The following is a 20,452-nucleotide window of genomic DNA, read 5'->3' on the forward strand; positions in this document are numbered from 1 at the left end:
TATACAAAGAAGCTGCACTAGAAGATTTCCACAAACCGGGACCCATTACAGATCAGAAAGGTATACACGACCAAGTTGCCGGGGCTACCAGGGAAACTAGCATACGCCGGCTTCAATGGGCAGAACCCGGCGACACAGACAATGAGAGCCCCAGCAACCATCATCCCGGTCGCCGTGCTAGGGCTAGGGCAGAGTAAGAGTCTGAAAATCATCGGAAAAATTGGATGTCAAAACTATCGCTTCCTCCTAGACACTGGTGCCTCACGATCAGTCATTCGGTCAGATAAAGTGGACAGTAGCAAGAAAACGCCAGTTAGGGCATACTCGTTGAAAACAGCCAGTGGAGAACTGATGCCCATAAAAGGCCTGATCGACATAACAGTCGAGATAGAAATCAGTCATTCAAACACGAATTCCTGATTGCTGACGTCACATATGACTGCATAATAGGGCTCGACTTCATGCTGAAATATGGATATTTCCTTAAATATCGGCGGAGGCACTTTGCAATGTGGAGACCTCGAAGTACCCTTGCTTGGCGACGAGAATGAAGAAGATGGCCGAGTCAGAAGGGTTAAGTTGGTAGAAAATACAACCTTGCCTGCTAAGTCTGAAATGATCATTTGGGGTAAAATTTAGGACGGCTATCCCACGACAGGAACAGCGCTGGCAGAAACGGGATAGCAGTAGGAAAGACACTAGTCACGATTGGGAAAGACCAAGAGGTACCCGTAAGAGTTATGAACCTCGGTACAGTAGAGAAACACTTTCGGAAAGGTAGCACCATCGCTGGTTGCCATGCTCTTGAGATGTGAAAAAAAAAACTGTAGCAGTGAAAACCCCGACGAAAGACTCGAGTCCAGTGAACCGCAGGTTACTAAACTTCTGACAGAAGTCAAAACGATCTTGTCGAAAGAACAGTACACCAAAGCAGAACAATTCCTCAGAGAGTTTTCTGACATATTGCCATCTGATGAAATGGACTTTGGGCGGACAAATCTAATCCAGCATCGAATAGACACAGGAAACACTAGGCCTATCCGACAGCAACCACGTCGCCTGCCGCTAGCAAAACACCAAGAAGCTATGGACATCAAAGAACGAATGAGGCAGCAATGGGTTGTTGAACCATTCAGCAGTCCATGGTGTTCACCCATCGTCTTGGTAAAGAAGAAAGATGGATCCACGAGATTTTTGTGTCGACTATAGATTATTAAATGACGTCACACACAAGGACAGCTACCCGCTTCCTAGGATTGACGACACATTGGACACACTTGCTTCGAGGAACATATCGCAAACCGCAGGGACCCTATATGAAGAGCGAAGGTATCAGAGACCAGTCAGTCACAACTTCCCGATCTACAGTTCATTACAACGGCTCAGTACAAGTCCGAGGCGAGACAGAGAGACCAGTGCAAGAGTTGATACGGCGGAGAGATATTTGTGCAGTCTTGTGTTACGTGCTGCCAATTGTACAGTGTTGGCTGTTATTTATTGACATTAAACTATTACGTTATTTTGAAGCCCAGAGTTGTCAAGTTCTTTAAGTTGGTGGTGTCGTTTGGTGCAATTTGCAGCGAGCCAGGATAGGGAGATTCGTAACAATATATTTTGTTTTCTTTTGAATGCAAAAGTTACAATTTTGATTTAAAAAAAAAAAGTTCTTTTTTTTTTTTTACATTTTGTTTCTTCTCCAATTACATCTGTAACTAAAGAACTGCTGTGGTGTTTTATGTTTAACTTCATTTATATAAGAAACGTTTTAGACCTGTGTCACAGATCAATAAGACTGTTTGCTCTTTTGACAGTTATAATAATAATAATAATCTTTATTATCCATATATACAATAGGTGCATTACCCCAAACAAAACATCATTACATGACAACTACAGAAAAAAATATATATTCACAACAGACACACTCATCATTTATATGAAAAGTTTATATCAGATCGTTAAATTTTATTTAGTGATTTGATTGCCAGGGGGACAAAAGAGTTTTTATGTCTGTCTTAGCTATCTGTGTCTTGTATCTCTTTTGTGATGGTAACATCACAAAACCGTGACACAGAGGGTGATTTTTTATTTCTAGAACCTTTTTAGCTTTCCTTTATCAGACAGCAGCCCAACTGGGTTTTTTTTTTTTTTTTTTTTGCCACTGACTTTACCAGCAGCATTTAGGATTCTCTGGAGTTTATTTTTATTTTTAGTGTTCAGATTACCATACCAGGCAGTGATATTAAAACTCAAAATACTCCAGATGTGAGTGTGATAAAACATAAGGCCTTTTCACTAACATTAAATGAGGAAATTATTTTAAGTAATTTGCTGATATAATCTGTATTTGCTGGACTTCTTGTATTCGTTGCAGACTTTGTTGACTGCAATTTGCATTTTCATTTACACAGCACACCACACTTCACTTGTTCATAGCAACCATACTTTTTGACAAATTTGAGCTCAAATTCTTATGGATGCCATGAATTTTTAACTTAGCAGTCAAAAAAACATTATTACCGGTATATATAGAATTACGTTGATGAGGCTTTTCAACATTTAACTCATTTGATCAATAAAATAAATGAGAAATGGGCAAGCTCTCATCCGAATCACAAGAAAGATGACGCCTATTATAAGCTATCCCCAAGATTAACGTCTAATCTTTTGACTCAGGACAGGACACAACAGAATGAGACAACATATGTACCGGAAGCTCAAAATTGGAACCAGTGAAATCTGCCCACGTGGAGTGTTGAAGTGTCGCTAGAGAATGCTGACCATGTCCTTCAAAACTGCATTCTTTACCAAGAGGCTTGAACAAGACACTGGCACCAAAACACCCCAATAGAAAGAAAACTATATAGAAAGCTCGCTGATTTGGAATCCACTGCGCAGTTCATCTCAAATACTGGATAATCTGAACGCTCCAACATAAAAATGAGAACGAGGAAGAAGATCAAGTGAAAAGAATTTGAAAACCTCTATTTTAACATACCAAATTGATTGAGTAGCTCAGATCTTCCAGACGCCATTTTTAAAAAAGTTTTGTAATTATACTTGTGTTTAACCAAAGTACTTTGAAGTGAAGATTGGTCGTTATAGATCTAGTTAAAGCTGGATCACTCTAAGGCCCGGGTGCAACGTTTTACTTCCCACCCCGACCTCAGTATGTTATGGGTTTATTTGACTCAATAAGTAAAACTACAAATAGCTTTCCCTTGAATTTAGCAGACGTCCCATAGGTTACGAATCTTCTTGTTTGCTATTAATTTAACTTTTGCCTCGGAGTTTTTTTTTTAAATCCCCCCCCCCTTTTTTTTTTTCCAAACACACACTTTATGTAATTGTATATATCAGTGCTTTTTGTGTGTGTGTGTGTGTGTGACGGTACGCACCGGTAAGGCGTACCGGCACCTTTTTCAATGTGGGGAAAAAATATTACTTTTCTTGTATTTTAAGTTTATTATTAATTTAAAAAAAAAGCACTGGTATTTATTTCAAATTTCATTGCATCAAACTAAATTTGTTTAGCTGAGCGACTGGACAGTATGGTCATTGAAGATAGATGATCTGCTCAATCTAGGTTGCGGACGTCTTCCTGAACTGAAGTCAAGAGATGACCTCCGACCACGGGATCGATATTATGTATGGTGTATGCCTACAATTAGCATACAAATGAGAATTACGAACAGTTGGGGGGGGGGGGGGGTAATGGCAACTGTCGTCAATAAATGTAAACATCACTTCATGAAAGACATTGTCGTAGCGCAGCCTCAGATATTCGGAAAAGTCAGTTGTGATTCTATTTTGTCTTGTATTTAAAACCTAGTTCCTAGTTTTCCATAACTCTTGTATCAGTACTTTTTGGACTCCTATTGCTCATACTCTCTTACACCCTCGATAGTCAGATCTAGGTCATCTCACCCCCCCCCCCCTTTTTTTTTTCTCGACGGTCGTTATTAGAGGAAAAATGGGGGGGGGGGGTGCATTGTTTTTTCTTAGCTGCAAGCACTGCACTTGAGAATACATTTTTAAAAATATTTCTTTTTAATATCCCAAACAAATTGTTTACGGCAATACTTTTTTTCATAACTCGTAGATTTCTAAATTTTCGGAAATAAAAAAAGATCTGAAACCCTCCCACTAGAAATAGAATTAATCTACATTAATGATAAATCTAGATCTAGATAGATGTATATATATTATTCTATATATTATCTAGAAGATCGAGAGTATCACACACACAGAGTCGAGTGCTCGTAGAGTTTGACTCAATCTGTGTAATTGCGAGCTATTCCGGGACCCTAAGCTAACTAGAGTCTAGACTTGTTTTCGCGGTATCAAAAGTTCGCCCAGTTCAAAAAAAGCAGATTGGTCTTGGACTAGATCTAGACTTGTATAGATTTAGATATATGTACTAGATTTTACTAGATCTAGATTTCTAGCAGTCTATCTAGACTAGATTTAGATATGTCTGGGGTTCTTGATCTCGATTTAAAGAGTGAGATACATTTCATCTAGATTTAGAATTTTAGATATCATATAGAATCTAGATCTTAGACTAGATCATTATTATTAGACTCAGCTTTAAATCAAAATATATCTTTATTCAAATTATTGCGATAGAATCGGATATATAGATCTAGATCTACTTAGAATTTAAATCTATCTACTATCAAAATCTAGATCAGATTAATCTAAGCTAATGTAGAGATAGTTGCTAGATCTAGAAAGTTGATCTCTAGATGAGTAGATCTGTATAGGTCTAGAATCTAGATCTTATAGAATCTAGATTACATTTATCATTTAGATTTAGTTTTTCACAACTGCAATCAGTCAGTGTTATTTTAACTTATTAAAACTAGATCTAAAAAAAAACAAAAAAACTACTAATTTGAGAATCTAGATTTACATTTATATCTAGTTCTATAGGCTCTATAGAGATCTAGATCTGTAAGCCTACTCTAGTCTAGATCTAGATTGTTATACTATAGATTACTCTAGAGACCCTCTTTGATCTAGATCTAGAATCTAGATCAATAAATCTAGACTAGATCATCTAGTCAATCTAGATTAGATCTATAGATGTAGACATATATATATAAATCAGGACTTACAATTAACTTAAAAGGATCTAGATCTAAGATCTACCCACAAAGATATAGATCTAGATATAGTCAGGAGAGCCTACTTTTTTTTTGTTTGTTTACTTATGAATAAACTCCCAATGTTATAATATAATGTTGAGAGTCAATCAACAGGAATAAAATACATCTCTCCAAAGCCTTTTTTTTTAAAACTAATATGTGTGTAGAGTGTAGGGAAAATGATGAAAGAATACTTTACTTTGATTTGATTACAATTTTTAATTTGAAATAATGAATATTCAAATTTTACTTAGAATTGTTAAGACCATATTGTTTTTAATTTCACAAATAATGTGATTTTTTTTATTTAATCAGTAAACTTAAAAAAGGAATTTTTTTTTTTTAAAGATTCAGAAATTTAAAATAATTACTCAATAATTACAGTTTAACTGTCAAACTTAGAGTTTACCTTCAATTTCAGTGGAAAATGAAGAAGAAAAATACCTGGGAAAAAAGAGTAGTGAGGCTATAACTTACTCAGATGACTATTTGGAGTATGGCATAACTGAAACAATGCTGGAAGAAGCAAATTTAGAGATGGATGATGTCCCCTGCCATGCAAGAGATTTACTTCCATCAGACATTGGTAAAGATGCAGATAAACCAGAGTTATTTTGCAAGGTACAATCTACACTACACATAGATTTGTCTACATTAAAACTGTTAAGTGTTGTCCATTTGTTAGACAGTATGAGAAAAGTGTTTGAATGTTAGGTTAAATTTTTATTGTGGTTGTTGCTTAGATACTGTCCATTTGTTGAACAGGTCTAAAAAAAATAAGTATCATTGCAGTACACATGCACTACACTATTACCAATTGTCGTTTTGTTTGCAGCTTTGCCAGGTTCAGACAACATCAATGGGGAATTTTCGTGATCATCTGAATGGGAGAAGCCATAAAAATGTGAGTATTTAACATTCAGTATTGACAGATTTTACACTAACAGTATTTAAACAAAATCAGCTTTTGTTTAAAGGATCAGCTTAAAAAAACAAAAAGGGTTGATAATATAGTCCTAAATTCACCCATGTGTAATTATTCTTCTGTTATGAATCTGTGGTGAAATCCACAAATATTATTTTAGGTGGGGAAAAAAAGAAGATAGAAACACAAATTAAATCCAACATAAGAAGACTGGTAAAATGAATTTTCTTAGTGAACAGAGATACAATTGGTGAAATGAATATTCTTAAGTGAACTGATGCCATTGAGACTAAAGTTTTCCTCTAAGCATCTAGGACACGCCTTGGTAAAGTTGTTGTTAATATTTGGTTTCATCTTGTAAAGGGGAGTATCTTTTATATTCTATCGTTGCATTGACTGCATTTGAAGGCTTACTTCCAGCAAGTCCTCCACTGCCTTGCATTGAATCCTTAGCAGAAAAAAATAAGTAGGTTAGATTGATGTGTTTCAAACTGTGTCACTCATGTAACATGCTAATACTGTTTATGTAATTATTGATGCTAAAAAATGGCAAAAAGGGTAAATTACACTTTATGGTATGAATAACTTGTATACTTTATATAATACAGCTCCACTATTTTGCTTTTATTCTAAATTTGAACAAAATCAAACTGTTGGACACTCCAACATAGATGTGGTTGCATGTCAATGTGTTATGTACCAGAAGGCCCATTGACTCCGACTTCAGCCTGCTTTTCTTTTTGGGTGTGCTCCCATAGCCTTTGATCACCCAAGATCATCTGCAAGGCAGCAGGTGTTTATTTTCAGAATTTTCTCTCCTAGATGAATTGCTATCCCTAGCTAATGAGATTCATCTACCCAGGTTTATAGTTAGAGCGCCCTATACTCGCTTTTTGCAAATCATTTCCCTGGATTTCTGAGATGTTTTTAGCAAATATTCTAACCACTGGAATACTTCACCTCATCCTCCATGACTGCAAACCAGTTGGTCTGCGGCTGTTTATTTGGTATTCACAGCTAAGGGTCCTTCTCCTATCCTCCATCTGGGGACACGCTTGGTAGAAGATAGTAGCTCCCTTTATGATATGAATTACTTGTATACTTTATATAATACAGCTCCAATATTTTGCTTTTATTCTAAATTTGAACAAAATCAAACTGTTGGAGAAGATGCTTACAAAGTATACAGTTCCAACCATTGCTACAAACCTAGAAGAAATAGTATTGCATTATTTTAAACAAATTGAAACTTTTTTGTTCTGTAGTTTTTATTAAATGAAAAAAAAATTGTGAAAGATTATTACAAAAACAAATTCTACTTTTATATAAGCTTCTATCAACTCTTCCAGGTGCAATTTTTGTACATGTCATTTCTCCCAAATGCAATCTTGGATCAAGTGGAAATTTTGCACAATTATTTCTTGTACCTGGCAAAACAAGAATCAGTAAAAAAAAAAAATAATAATTTACCAATTATTTAATTAATTAGAAAAGTTAAGTTCCCCCTTACAGACCTCGCAATCTGTAGGGCAGATGATGTAAAGGTCATCTGTTTCTGTGGTCCACGGTTAATGAGGGTGTCATGTGGCCAGCACAACAACCAACCACCTATACTTTTTCCCAAATAAGGTACCCATTAGAGCTGGGTGGACTCAGATGCGATTAAAGATCCCAAAATTAAAAATTGCAGGATTCGAACCTAGGACCCATTGTTTGGAAGCCAAGTGCTTTACCACTCAGCCACAGTTCCTCCTGTTTTTTAATTAATTATAGGTAATTAATTACTTTGTTAGGTATCGGCAGATGTGGTGGTATAAGCTGAATTAGCCCCTTTGTATTTTGTGTAGTGAATTAGGTTGTTTCTTGAAAGTTTGAATCTATCTTTAGATAGTTATGAAACCTTATATTTTCATAAGCACTTCTCTGGCGCAATGGTTAGTATATTTGCTTTAGGAGGCTTGAGTCCTTGAGTTTGATTCAGGTTGTACAATTTAAAAAACATATAAAACACATTTTAAAAAGCAATCACGGTAACCTTCACCCAGATACCCCCTTCCAAACTGGCCTAGAGAAGTGAAAGGATCATAGCGCATAGAGAAAGCTAAAAGCATAAAATTGCGCTAAACAAAAAAAATTGGTAAAAATATTTCTAATCACACATATTTATTATTGTTAGTCTAGATCTATTACACATTTTTATATGACTGATCCAAAATAATTGATACAATTTACAATTCATTAAATTTTTTTTTTTTCTCTCAAATTTTGTAGCAATCTTTAACACCAGTTAGTCTTCAAAATTGTTTGTCTTTCATCTTCTCCACTGTACCATTTACATTCATATATCTGCAATTCATCACTAGACGTCTTATCCATTATGACTTGTATGATTTTAAATTTCATCTTATATTTTCGCACACCACATAAATGGACATTAAAACTTGTCAGTGCTGTTTCATACACTTAATGTTTAATCTGACCAATTGCCACAAATTAAATTGAATGATAATTTCTGTTAATAAAAAATGAATAATAAATAAGATGAACTAATAACCATAACTTGTTATTTTGAAATTTACATTACATGCAATCCTGAAGGCAATAAAGCACATAATCTGTATTGCTGTTTTAAACTTAACTTGGTAAATATCAGAAGAATAAAATGTAAAACATCTCAATTTCACAATGTGTGACAGCCTTAAAGGGGGTGTAAAGAGTATAATTAGGTCATATGTGGAGATCACCAGTGAATCTTATATAACAAAAGAGGGGGGGAGGCAGACCCCAAATGCGATGGATTGATTATGGGGAGGCAGATCTGCAACAGCTTGGGGTTAGGGCGTGGAGACGAAAGGCCCAGGAGAGATCTGAATGGAGGGATGTGTTGAAGCAGGCCAGAGCCCTCCATGGGCTGTAGTGCCACTGGGATGGATGGATGGGGGGGGGGGAGTAATTTTAAACGTTTTAACCACTTAGAAAAAAAGCTAAAATATACAAAAGAACATAAAACAATGAAATTACTTTCAAAATAGATAGATAGAAATCTACTGCAGCTATGCTGTGCTGGCATTTTCTTAATAGTATTAGATAATGCTGTTTTACTTGGTATTTGTGTTCTATTTTTTAGCCAGAAATCTAATCTAGACAACTGAAAGAGGTTTGACCAAAAAAAAAGTATTTTTTAAAAAGCCAAAATGCATCTATTTTAAAAGTTCATTGCAAAAATATTTTCTATGATAAAAAAAAAAAGAAATTCTTTATGTATACATTAATTTATTGTGTAACTTTACTGAAGATGAAAGATATTTATTCTTTGTTTTAAAATATTATGCTTAATATACGTAAGATACAAAGCAATATTCTAGTTTAGTCTAATTCTAATCAATAAAGCTTGTTGTGAAGACTAGATCCTAGTTCTGGCCTCATTAGATGTTTTAAAATGCTGATATATAACCTTGTTAATGAAACATGGTAAGTCAACAAAATGGTTAGAAAAACATGAGCTAAGTTGAGAGTATAAATACAACTGTGACCTGTTGGTTTCTATGCTTCTACTTGGACTAATACAAAGTTGACAACAAAGAATTTTATGAAAATGCAAATGTTTGAATAAGTATTAATACATTTATAAAGTCTGCTTAAAATTCTTAGATTCATTTAGCATGGGTGGGTGGGGGAAGAGAGTTACTTTTCTTTTTTGTTTAAATTATTAGCATACAGCCTTATTAGAAAAAGACACATAATTGTTAAACGACAATACAAATTTAAAGTCTGCTCAACATACAGTGGGATCTAGACAATTCGAACTCAAAATATATTGAACTTCCCTTTAATTGCAATTAACTTCATTGTTAGTTAAATTTATTTTTTTTTTAATCTGCTGATTTGAAGACAATTATGTTTGGATAATTGAAATAATACATCAAAAGTAGTGCTAAGCTTTTTTACAAACGCTGTTATCTAGCATGGGATTGTGTTTATGTGTGTGGCAGTGGTGTAGCTAGGGTATTTGATGCCTGGTGCGGCAGGTCCTCATGATGCCCACCCCCCAAACAAAAAGTCCTTTTTTTCTCCAAAAGGATTGTGCATTTAATGTTAAAGTATTGTTAATTTGGAAAAAAATCTATTTTAAAAAAAAGATACTACAAATAAATCTTAGTGCTTTCTTACTAGCAATTTATCAATAATTTTATCAACATCTTTTTTAGCGGCCCCCTAAAAGGGAAAAGACGCTATTAATTTGTGTTGAAAGTCTGTACATCCGTCAGTATGTCCGTCCCCTTTAGACAAGAAAAGATAGTGAAAATCCGACATCATAATATTTTAAACCATTCAAAGTTCTGATGTAACAGCTACTTTTTCTTTTTTTGAAAGCGAAAAATCTAATTTTTTAAATCACTTATGCAAGTAGTTTTTTTTTTATAAAAATACACAACTTTTACAACTATTCACTATTCATAATAACGAACATGGGAGGCTCGTTAATGGGGGAGATTATTATTTACCATATTTTTAACTCATTTATGCAAATGGTTTTAGATTTTTTGTCAAAATATTTTTGTTTACATTTGTATTATGTAAGTTCTGTCATACTAACTTCTACATTAACACACAAAAAAATGTTTACTTTTTTTAAAGAGCGAAAATCTATTTAGTGTGCATATAAGTTGGACATAATTTAAAACAACAATTAATAAGTAGTTTTTCATATTATCGTGTGAACTGCAGCACTGTCTCATTGAACTAAAGGAGAAAAAAAACTTTATGGAAATGTTTTTTCTTGAGGATTTCAATAAGAGATTGGCCCTGTACAAAACAGATCAATTAGAAATTCATTATAAGACATCAGTTAGGCCAGGTTCACATTTAACTTCACATTCACTTTCACCTATCCTTTGCTCTGCTGGACCGTTAGGGCACCACACAAGATTTGTCAACCTTCTTTCTCCATTCTTCTCTGTCATTTGTCTTCGATAGAATTTCATTCTGATGTTCTTTCTGAAGATATTGAAACCTGACTTTTTACCTGCCTGGTTGGACCACTTCGGGGGCCGATTTTGAGTTTGTGTTTCCACACAAACTGTCTTTGTAACCTTTCTTTTTCTACCAGCTTTTGTTCAATTAACGAAATTGCCAAATGAGTTTGTCGTAAATATGTCATCAATCGATCGAAAGTAATTCTTGATCAACTGAAGTTTAGAACTATTTCGCTTGCATGTAGCCACACTTACCACAGTTGTCAGAAATATGCGAATCAAGATGGCGATATTCGAGACTGATTCATCTAGCGAATATGTTTTTATAAAACTCTAGATCTCAACAACCCTTGTTTCGTTAGTTGGAGGCTTCTGAACAAACTGCGACAACGTTGATGTCTCTTTCTATTCATAGGAAATTTGTTTTTGTCAAAGTTCTATGAATACCATCAAGATTGATAATAATTTCTAGAAGAATTTGGTCCAATGAAAAAAAAAAATCCACCCGTAGCTCTTATATGTGTGTTTCTACAGAATCTACGTGCTATTGTCTGTTGTATTTTTTTCATGCAGTAAATATTGCACTAATTTTGGAAGTTTAATCCAGCCTTGACATGTCAGGTCTATTGTCTGTTGTATTTTTTTCATGCAGCCAATATTGCACTAATTTTGGAAGTTTAATCCAGCCTTGACATGTCAGGTGTAGGCTACTGTAAAAAAAAATGAAATTTTAAAAAATTGTTTCACTTGCTGTAGGATTTGATTTCGTAATCGTCCAAAATTACAATAAACTCATTTTGTATTTGTGGGGACATTTACGCATTCGGTGTGGAACTAAGCTTGGTTCGAAGCACATGTTATATCAGGATTGGTTTGTTCTTGGATAATGGTTTCACCAAATCCAAGAAATTGCTTTCTTTTTTGACCCTCCACTACTTCTTTAACTTAGCTATGTCCACGGAGTACCAGAATTTGCTTTGAGAGAAAACGAATGATGTCCAAGATTCTCTTTAGATAATCTCTGTACTCTTTCCCTATTCCTTAATTAAATCTTACGCCTTGGCGCCTTGCTGTCAATACAGTTCCCTACTCGCAGACAACTAAAAGTTCCCTCCAAGCGATTGCTGAATGTGAGCTCTGTTGGTCTCATTTATAGTTTTCCATTTTATAGATAACCTCCATTACTCATTGAATCTGTCATTGGATTTAAATGTAGATGTAGTACTTTACCTTGTTGAGAAGAGTAAGCAGGGGTAGCAAAAAAAAAATTTTTTGTTTAGTAATACATTCACTTTCTCAAAACTTTGGCATTAGCTGGAAGAAGGAGACTTTCCAAAGCTTTCTTGCCTGTCCTATTGCTGAGTTTGTGTTTACATTTCAACATTACAATGATCTCGAGATGAAACAAAAAATGCACCGAAAATAAAAGTCAAAATGTAAAAATATGGACATTATAATTGATAAGAAGTAGTGAAATCTTTCCAGAATGACTAAAACTAAAAAGAATCACAATGAAATGAAAATAGGCTACAAAAGTTAACTAGAGTTAAGAGGCATATTAATAAAATCTAGATTTAGATGAAACCCGTATACTGAACAATTTTGTCCCTCATTAAAATACAGAGCATTGAACAATGCATGTACCATGTGACTCTGAAGAAAGTGTAAAAGTACCTTGGCTTCAGAGCTTTAAACAAATGTAATTAAATTGATTCAAGATAAACTGCAGCTTAAATGTATTGTAAGGAAGCATATAGGAGAAAAACAGCAGCGAAATAAATACATTTGCCCCTCATCACTTGATGCCCTGTGTGACCCGCACCACCCGCACACTGCTAGCTACGCCACTGGTGTGTGCATAATGTATATGGAATGTAACATCATGCATAGGCACTAATTATTTCTTCTGCATATGTGTGCCTAGTGACATCTCTTCCATCCCTTACCCACAAAGTGTCTATCACATACCAGATAAAATTGCTGTGTTGTTTTAGAAATCACTACATCAATATTTTTAAACTCCTAATCTCCTTCAATTGGAACAGAAAAGACAGTTTTTAAAAAATTCCAAAGAAAATATTGCTGAGAAATACATCATTTCGGTGAACATTTTGTCAAAAAAACAAACAAATCTAACTTCAAATACGTTTGATAATTTTGTTAACAAGGGAAGTAATTTTATCAAATATCAATCTAATTTTTTTTTCTTTTTGAAGTGCAAATGAGACTGATAATTCTAAGGTAACCCCAGCTGCCTAGCTCTTTGAATTAAGCAGATACCACTTTATATTGCTATTTCAATTGTATTAGTCTGTGGATTCATCAAGATGTTGATTGTTAGCTGGAGTTTGTTGCTTCTTTTACCTTTCCATTTCTCAATGCTCTCTTTTTGACTAAGACTCATTTTTGGTGTCCATATACCCTAGCCTAATAGATCCTTTATGTACCAAAAGAGGACTTTATTTTGGAAAAAGATAGCTCATATGGTTTGCATTGAGATGTTTACACATCAAACATATCCATGGCTCTGAATCAGTCTAGGTTTACATGTTATATTTATGCTTGAGTTTAATTGTTTGATATGCTTGGTATACATATTTACAAAATGTATATTTACATTTTTGCTCTTCTTATGACATCAGTGTTCAGTGAACAAAGCCGCATGAACCAAATTTTTTTTAGCTTATTGATAAGGCCAATGAAATTGTAATATTAAAAACAAAGTAAATTAAAGATAGAATTTTTAGTTCAATCAGCTTTTATAATGGATAGGCTCACATGAGACTGTTACATTGTCTTTGTCATGGAGATATTTTGTACATGCAAATGAGTTGATGCAATTTATGTATAAAGTTTTGTATGTCTGAGTTTCATTTCATCAGGTCTTTGTGACATACCTAATTACATTTTACTAATATCTTATTCAAAACAAAAACATTTAAAAAATTATGTCCATTTGAAAAATATTTCATTATTGACCATTTACTGCATATTTCTAAATACTTTTTTTGAGTTTTATCAAACATAACACTGCATCCCCATTCTATGTTTTAAATATCAATTTAAAAGTATCATTTAATTTTTTTTCCCTTTTTATATGAATTATGTAACCATTCCAGTTAGTGAAAAAAGTCAGTAATCACTTCTCTGAAAATTTAAACCCGTCTTTCTGTGACGCTGGTGTAATTAAATTAATTAATTAGATATTTATTTAGAGAAAACGTTGCTAGTTCTATAGGGTTCTAGCTTTGAGCCATATACCAGGGCACATTTAAGGTTTGGGAAGCAGACGCAAGGACGACATACAATAATAAAAGGGAGAATTAAGATTTAATGAATAAAATGGGGAAAAGGGATAACAGTGGGGGAGGGGGAAATAGCTACATCTTGTACTAATTTTTAGGGATCGATATGAACATTAAATCATCACTTGGCTGCTGCTGATAGTAAAGATATTTGTGCCCTATTGTTTCTATATTGTTTGAGTGTTCAGTTGTTGCTTCCTCAGAGGTGGTTCCTTCTGCCTTGTATGCTGTAGGTTTGATAATCCTGTATGTCTGAGTCTAAGTGGGTTGGTGAAAAGGCATTGAGAAATTGCTTGTTGAGATAAGTAGTCTAACTAGAACAGCGTTTTGCTAGTTGTTACATGCCCTTGTGGTGCAATGGTTGCAGACATGATACTGCCTGGGAACAGGACAATGTTGTTGCAGGGTTCAGCTAGTTCATGCATATCTAGAGATTCTTTACTCCATTCATGAAGATAAGTGGTTCTTCCAGGATCTATTGACCAGACTAGAACTCCAGTTTAGGGATTGCTAATGGGTCCTTAACAGTAACCCAAACAGTACAAGAATCTGGAAATATAGAAATTCATTTGAAAATGTAGAAACTATGAACCATAACCTTTTAGCATTCCTGTGAAAACTGATTAGGATGAGTCAAGCCTTATAAGTTTTTGAGGCGGAAACAGGTCCAAAAATGCCTTATTGGTCAAATTAGAATGAATAACCTAAGGTCAAGTGAGATAAGCGCACCATTTGGTAAGACAAACCAAACACATAGGCCTCACCCTTAAGGTTCAACAAACAGATTATTGAGATGAATGCGCTGGAGCCCATTGTTGATTTAAAAGTCATCTCATGCTTAAATTAGATAAGGAGGTACCGGTAAATAGACCGCTGGCCAGATTGTCTGTCTGCATGGTCGACAAATGAAAATAGATCTTATCGTCTTAGTTGAAAAATATCAAATCAGGTGGTCAAAGTAAAGATAAAGCTATACATATAGTGGAGGGGAAACAATCAGATGGAGTACAACTCATCAGTGTTTAGAATTTGTTGCACTTTCTTATGTAATCAATCAAGTGTTACAAAATTAGATCAAAGGGAAGTTCATAGAGAACTAAATTATTATGTAAACTAGAACATTTTGTGAGATAAGGTCATTTGTTTTGATATATAAATACTATTTGTTGGTTGTATTTTATTTTTTAATTTACAAACCTGTTCAGTCAAATGTAAATATATCTATATGGTTTCTGTGAACCTTATCTATGTGTATATAAAGATTTTGTTTGGAGATCTATCTGAAAGAACCGCTGAACCTGCAGTAAGTAATGATTGTTTGTGTAAGAGTAATGCCTCTTATTTACAGGACAGGGAAATATCTCCAAAAGCTAATGGTGCTCTTAATTGTACTAAACTTTTCAATATGACTATTTATGTTCTTCATATGCTTTGTAAGTACTAAGGTTTAATTACTATTAAGTTATTTATTGAACAAATAATAATTTTTTTGTTTTCTTTTTAAATTTAATTAAGTTAAATTTTTTTTAATTTCTTTTCAGACTTTAGAAGCATTCAAACAAGGCAGTAAGTTTCAAAACTATTCAGTGAAGTATTTCACATTTGGCATTGGATTTTTAGTTTTCTTCATATACAATAAAACATTGGTGAATGGTTTTATGAACCATGAGTATTGTTTATTTCAAACACACATAGAGTTTGTTCACTCATTGTTACTGCATACACTGTTGCAGAATATTGATACCTCATTTAAAAATGTGAAAAAAATATAATGGACAAACATTTTTTTTTTTCACTTTTTAAAAAATATTTGAAATATGGTTGCAAATTATACACAATGTCTTTTGATAGACACTGTAAGTCTGGATTTATATGGCATAAAGTTCTATCATATAAATATGTTAGTTCTATTTATTAAAGGCTTGTATAGTAATGGCTGTTTTTTTTTTACTTAAAAGAGATATATGATTGTGTATACTTGACTGATATTTTTTTTTCTTTGACTAGTTATGTCTGGAATTTGGAATCAAACAATGAGATCACAATTTTGTCTTTCCCACCAATAGGACATTTTAAAAGACACCTTAAACATATGACAGTCTAAATAAGGTTCTACTTGTATGAAGGATTGTATTTGATTTCATTTTTACAGAGGTTCTACTTTTTTCACCACCACCATTCCTATACACTATGATCTAGGACATTTGTATCAGTATTCAACATGAATTTTATTATCCACAAGCTTTGCATATATTTTCCCATGCTGTTCAGCAAATGTTATGTCTTTGTACATTTGAAAGATGCTGTCAAACCTGTTATAATGTGTATTAAATACTTTTAGCTTGTATTTCCTGGTGTAACTATCAACTTAGTTTAAATACAACAACATATCAAGTTTTTGTATTTACACTAAGAAGAAAGCCATCGGATGCATTCAAATTATCATAGTGTGTAAATTGTCTTGAGTTTAGCACATACTGAAATATTTTTAGCATTTTTTTTTTTTTTTTTTTTAAGTTATTAAAACATTAAATGATTTTGTTTCAGAAAAAGTGTCCAGCAAAAAGAAAAGAAATATGGTTGATCCTGCTAATGTTGGGCAGAAGTCAGTCTCTCTGGAACTGGTTGAAGGTCTCTTAGAACCTATCTTAGGTAAGACACTTTATTATGCTGTATAAAATCTATTGCTGTAACTGTTAAATCATGGCAAAAATAAATTAAATCCAACTATAATTCTCAACAGATTTTTCCTTTACCTTTTATAATATCACATTTGTACATATAGAAGCAATAAACATATTACTTTGTATACACAATTTGATATCTTTTAATGTTATGATGTTGTTGGTGTGGATTATACAAGGTATATTCCTTTATATAGTTGTGTGAAATTATTCTTTTCAATCAAGCATTCACAAAGCTAAAACCAGAACTTTCCCTGGAGCTGACATAGGCAGTGACTATAACATGGTCTTGATGACTGGGAAATTGAAATATAATTACAACCATACAAACCTGGTATTAAATACATTTAACAATTCAAAGACCCAAACATTGTTGAATAGTTTGAGGCCACAGTGAAAGGGAAATTTGCAGTTCTCAGCCTTATACATGAGGACATTGACTCACAGATATTGTCAGAACAGTCCTAGGGGAAAAGTGAAGGAAAATTAAAGCATGGGTCTCAAATTTACATCCTTGATTTATGTGATGCAAGAATGAAACTAAAAAAGAAATAAAGTATAATAATATAATTAAGTGTAATTAACTCCACACAAAAACCACATAAGGATTTTGTTGTTTTTTTTACTTTAATCGTCTGGAAGAAACAAATCACAAAAAAATAATAATAGTAAATAAGTTGATTAATAAAAGGAAAGATTATATGCATAGCTGTTGAAAGCAATGTAGTATTTACAAAAGTACAGGAATAGTCGGCACATAGCCTTTGTTGTCATTGTTTTATATTTGTGAAGTTTTTTTATGTGCTTCATAGAATGATTATCAGAATGTTTTTGTTTTGTCTGTACAGGACTATCTTACATCACAGAATACCATAGCCTTTCTGGCATTCTCTGTGTGTGCAACCTGTGTGGCGTCAAATTTGATCGTAATATTGTAGTTTCTCATGTTACTGGAGTCAAGCATAGGTTACATTACATGGTAAAGCATACTTTACATGGATTTACTTAAAAGAACAATTTTAATATCTGGGCTGGAGTTCTATTAAAGAGTTTACAAAGATGATTTCTATCTGGTAGTTTTTGACAACAAATAAAACAAAAATATTAAAACAACTGAATTTGGAGTTGAGAACTCATGGAAATAAAATAACCATGTTGTAAGAATGTTGAACCATCTTTATGTCTAGTACTTTAAGTGAACTCTTATATAAACTACTACTAATGTCTCGCATGGATAAAGTTCATTGTTTTATTTTATTTCTTCTCTTTTTTTACTATTGTTATATAAATATATATACATCATTATGTTTAGTTTCAAGTTAGAAGTGTTTTCACAACTCTTGATTTATTGTACGATTTATATTTTTACTTACATTGTCATTTCCACTTTATTGAGTCTATAAAACTTAGTAGATAATGTATAACTAGCTTGACATAATACAATTAGATGTATTTAGCTTAAAGACATATAGAAAAGATTCTATCACTAGCTTGATAATATATAAGTAACGCAGATATAGTTAAATAAGATTGATAGTTTAGCATGAAAACATAATTTGTGACCTAATGGCATATTATGTAATTGCAGAAGGAAAAGAAGCCAGCTGTTTATGTCCACCTGAAAAAGTTTGGTGGCAAAAAATCGCAGCTTTCTTCTTTCTTGGATGAGCTGAGTGTAGATGCTGAGAAAGAAGATGGACGTGGAGTGCCAACCATTAAGGTTAGAACTTTTCATTGAATTTTTTTCTGCTTTTCTTCAGAAGTTACACATTTATTTTCTTTGTAAATAAATGTCTTTACAGTAATTCACAAACATATGGCACCTAATATCTTAATGAAAGTTGTTCCGTAAGGACCCACATTTATCTATGGCTGATAATTTAAAATGTTGAGCATGTGTTTACAGATAAGATAATTTTATTGATCCTATCAAATGGAAATTCTGTTTGACTACAATTGACAACCTCAGCGTAACTACTTTACAAAAACAATATGGATGAAAAATTCAAACAACATTCACTCACAAAACACTCATTCACAACCAGCGCTTTATGAGTTTGACTTCTATGTACTTCTCGATGATGACAGCTGATCTTGTAACACTCTGACCGATAGTGGGATAAAGGAGTTTTTAAATCTTTCTGTTTTAGTCCTAATGGAAAGGAGACGACCACTTCGTTCAGATCTTATGTAACAGTGGTTTAATGGGTGCAGGTTGTCTTTAAGAATCGTGAGTGTTTTGGAAATGCATCTTTCTTGAAAAAGCTCTTCAAGAGTTGGTAGCTGTATTTGAGTGATATACAGTGCTTTTTTAATTAGTTTATTAAGTCTATGTCTTTGTGCCATTGAAGTATTACCATACCAGCAAGTGATGTCAAAGTTGATTAGACTGCTGATAGTTGCTGTGTAGAAAAGTTTGATTATTGTTTTATACTTTGATTGAAATACATTTTCTTGGCCTTATGTTTACAGTTGTATAGAATGAACTGAATATTGTTGATGAGTGAGATTAGTAATTTTTAAAAAAAGTGAAATAATAAGCATCACATCTGTACAGAAGACATTCAAGTAGCTTATTTAGAGTGACTCAATTTTGAGTATAGCAACTGGCCCTAAAATCTCACTTATTTAGAGTGACTCAATTTTGAGTATAGCAACTGGCCCTAAAATCTCACATGTGATGCGACATTGTATCAAAAATCAATAATGTTAATGGACTTAGTGAAGAGGCAGGCAACTCTTATTGCATAATTAAAAGCAGAAAATAAATGAAATAGGATAACTTTAGTACATGGATACTCTTAGTACAAATATTTTAGATGCATTTCCAAAACACTCATGCTGTGATATAATAGTTGTTGAATAGATGTTTATCTTGTTGCATTTTCTAAACTTGTATATACAAATCTAGAATGTTTTGCTCTATTGTGCTTGTCAAATAACTTTTTCAATTAATTGGTTATAAATTTGCTTGGTCCATATGGTCAGTTTCTATTTCATATTATCTTTTTCCTTAATAGTTAATGATGTTTTTCAGATTTTTGAGCTGCCAGATGGTACTGAAGAAGGTGCAGCTGAAAAACATGTACCTCCTGAAGACAAAGAAATGCATGAGGCAACATTGGCATTGAAGCGTCATGAAGCGATGTTGGCTCGTAGAAAACCCGGGGCTATATCATTCCAAGAATGGGTTAACGAAGGTAATTACATAGACACATCAAAGCACTTACACATTGCTTAAGACTTGAAACCTAATAGTAAGGGACAAACAGTAAACTTAAGTAATTGCTTGGCATGACATAAAAGTTATAGACATCTTGCTTCTGATTTATATTTCTTGATGAGAAAAACTTGTACATGTGTTGCTTACCTTGTTTTGAAGTTGTTTATGTGTTTGAAAAGCATTAATATT

At 33.4% G+C, this 20,452-nt stretch overlaps 1 protein-coding gene across 7 annotated transcripts in view; it reads left to right on the top strand.

Moving 5' to 3' along the window:
* Positions 1–20,452, top strand: part of LOC106067555 (serine/arginine repetitive matrix protein 2-like) — a 55,343-nt gene that overhangs the window by 25,283 nt on the left and 9,608 nt on the right. For all 7 annotated transcript variants that reach the window (XM_056010662.1, XM_056010645.1, XM_056010655.1 and 4 more), the window contains exons 5-11: positions 5,572–5,771; positions 5,986–6,054; positions 15,898–15,922; positions 16,904–17,008; positions 17,889–18,019; positions 18,629–18,760; positions 20,078–20,240. In XM_056010662.1, the coding sequence (XP_055866637.1) occupies positions 5,572–5,771; positions 5,986–6,054; positions 15,898–15,922; positions 16,904–17,008; positions 17,889–18,019; positions 18,629–18,760; positions 20,078–20,240 (825 nt within the window). The remainder of the gene's footprint in view (positions 1–5,571; positions 5,772–5,985; positions 6,055–15,897; positions 15,923–16,903; positions 17,009–17,888; positions 18,020–18,628; positions 18,761–20,077; positions 20,241–20,452) is intronic.

Source organism: Biomphalaria glabrata, chromosome 1 (assembly GCF_947242115.1).
Source record: "Biomphalaria glabrata chromosome 1, xgBioGlab47.1, whole genome shotgun sequence".
In the NCBI taxonomy this organism is placed as follows: Eukaryota; Metazoa; Mollusca; class Gastropoda; family Planorbidae; genus Biomphalaria; species Biomphalaria glabrata.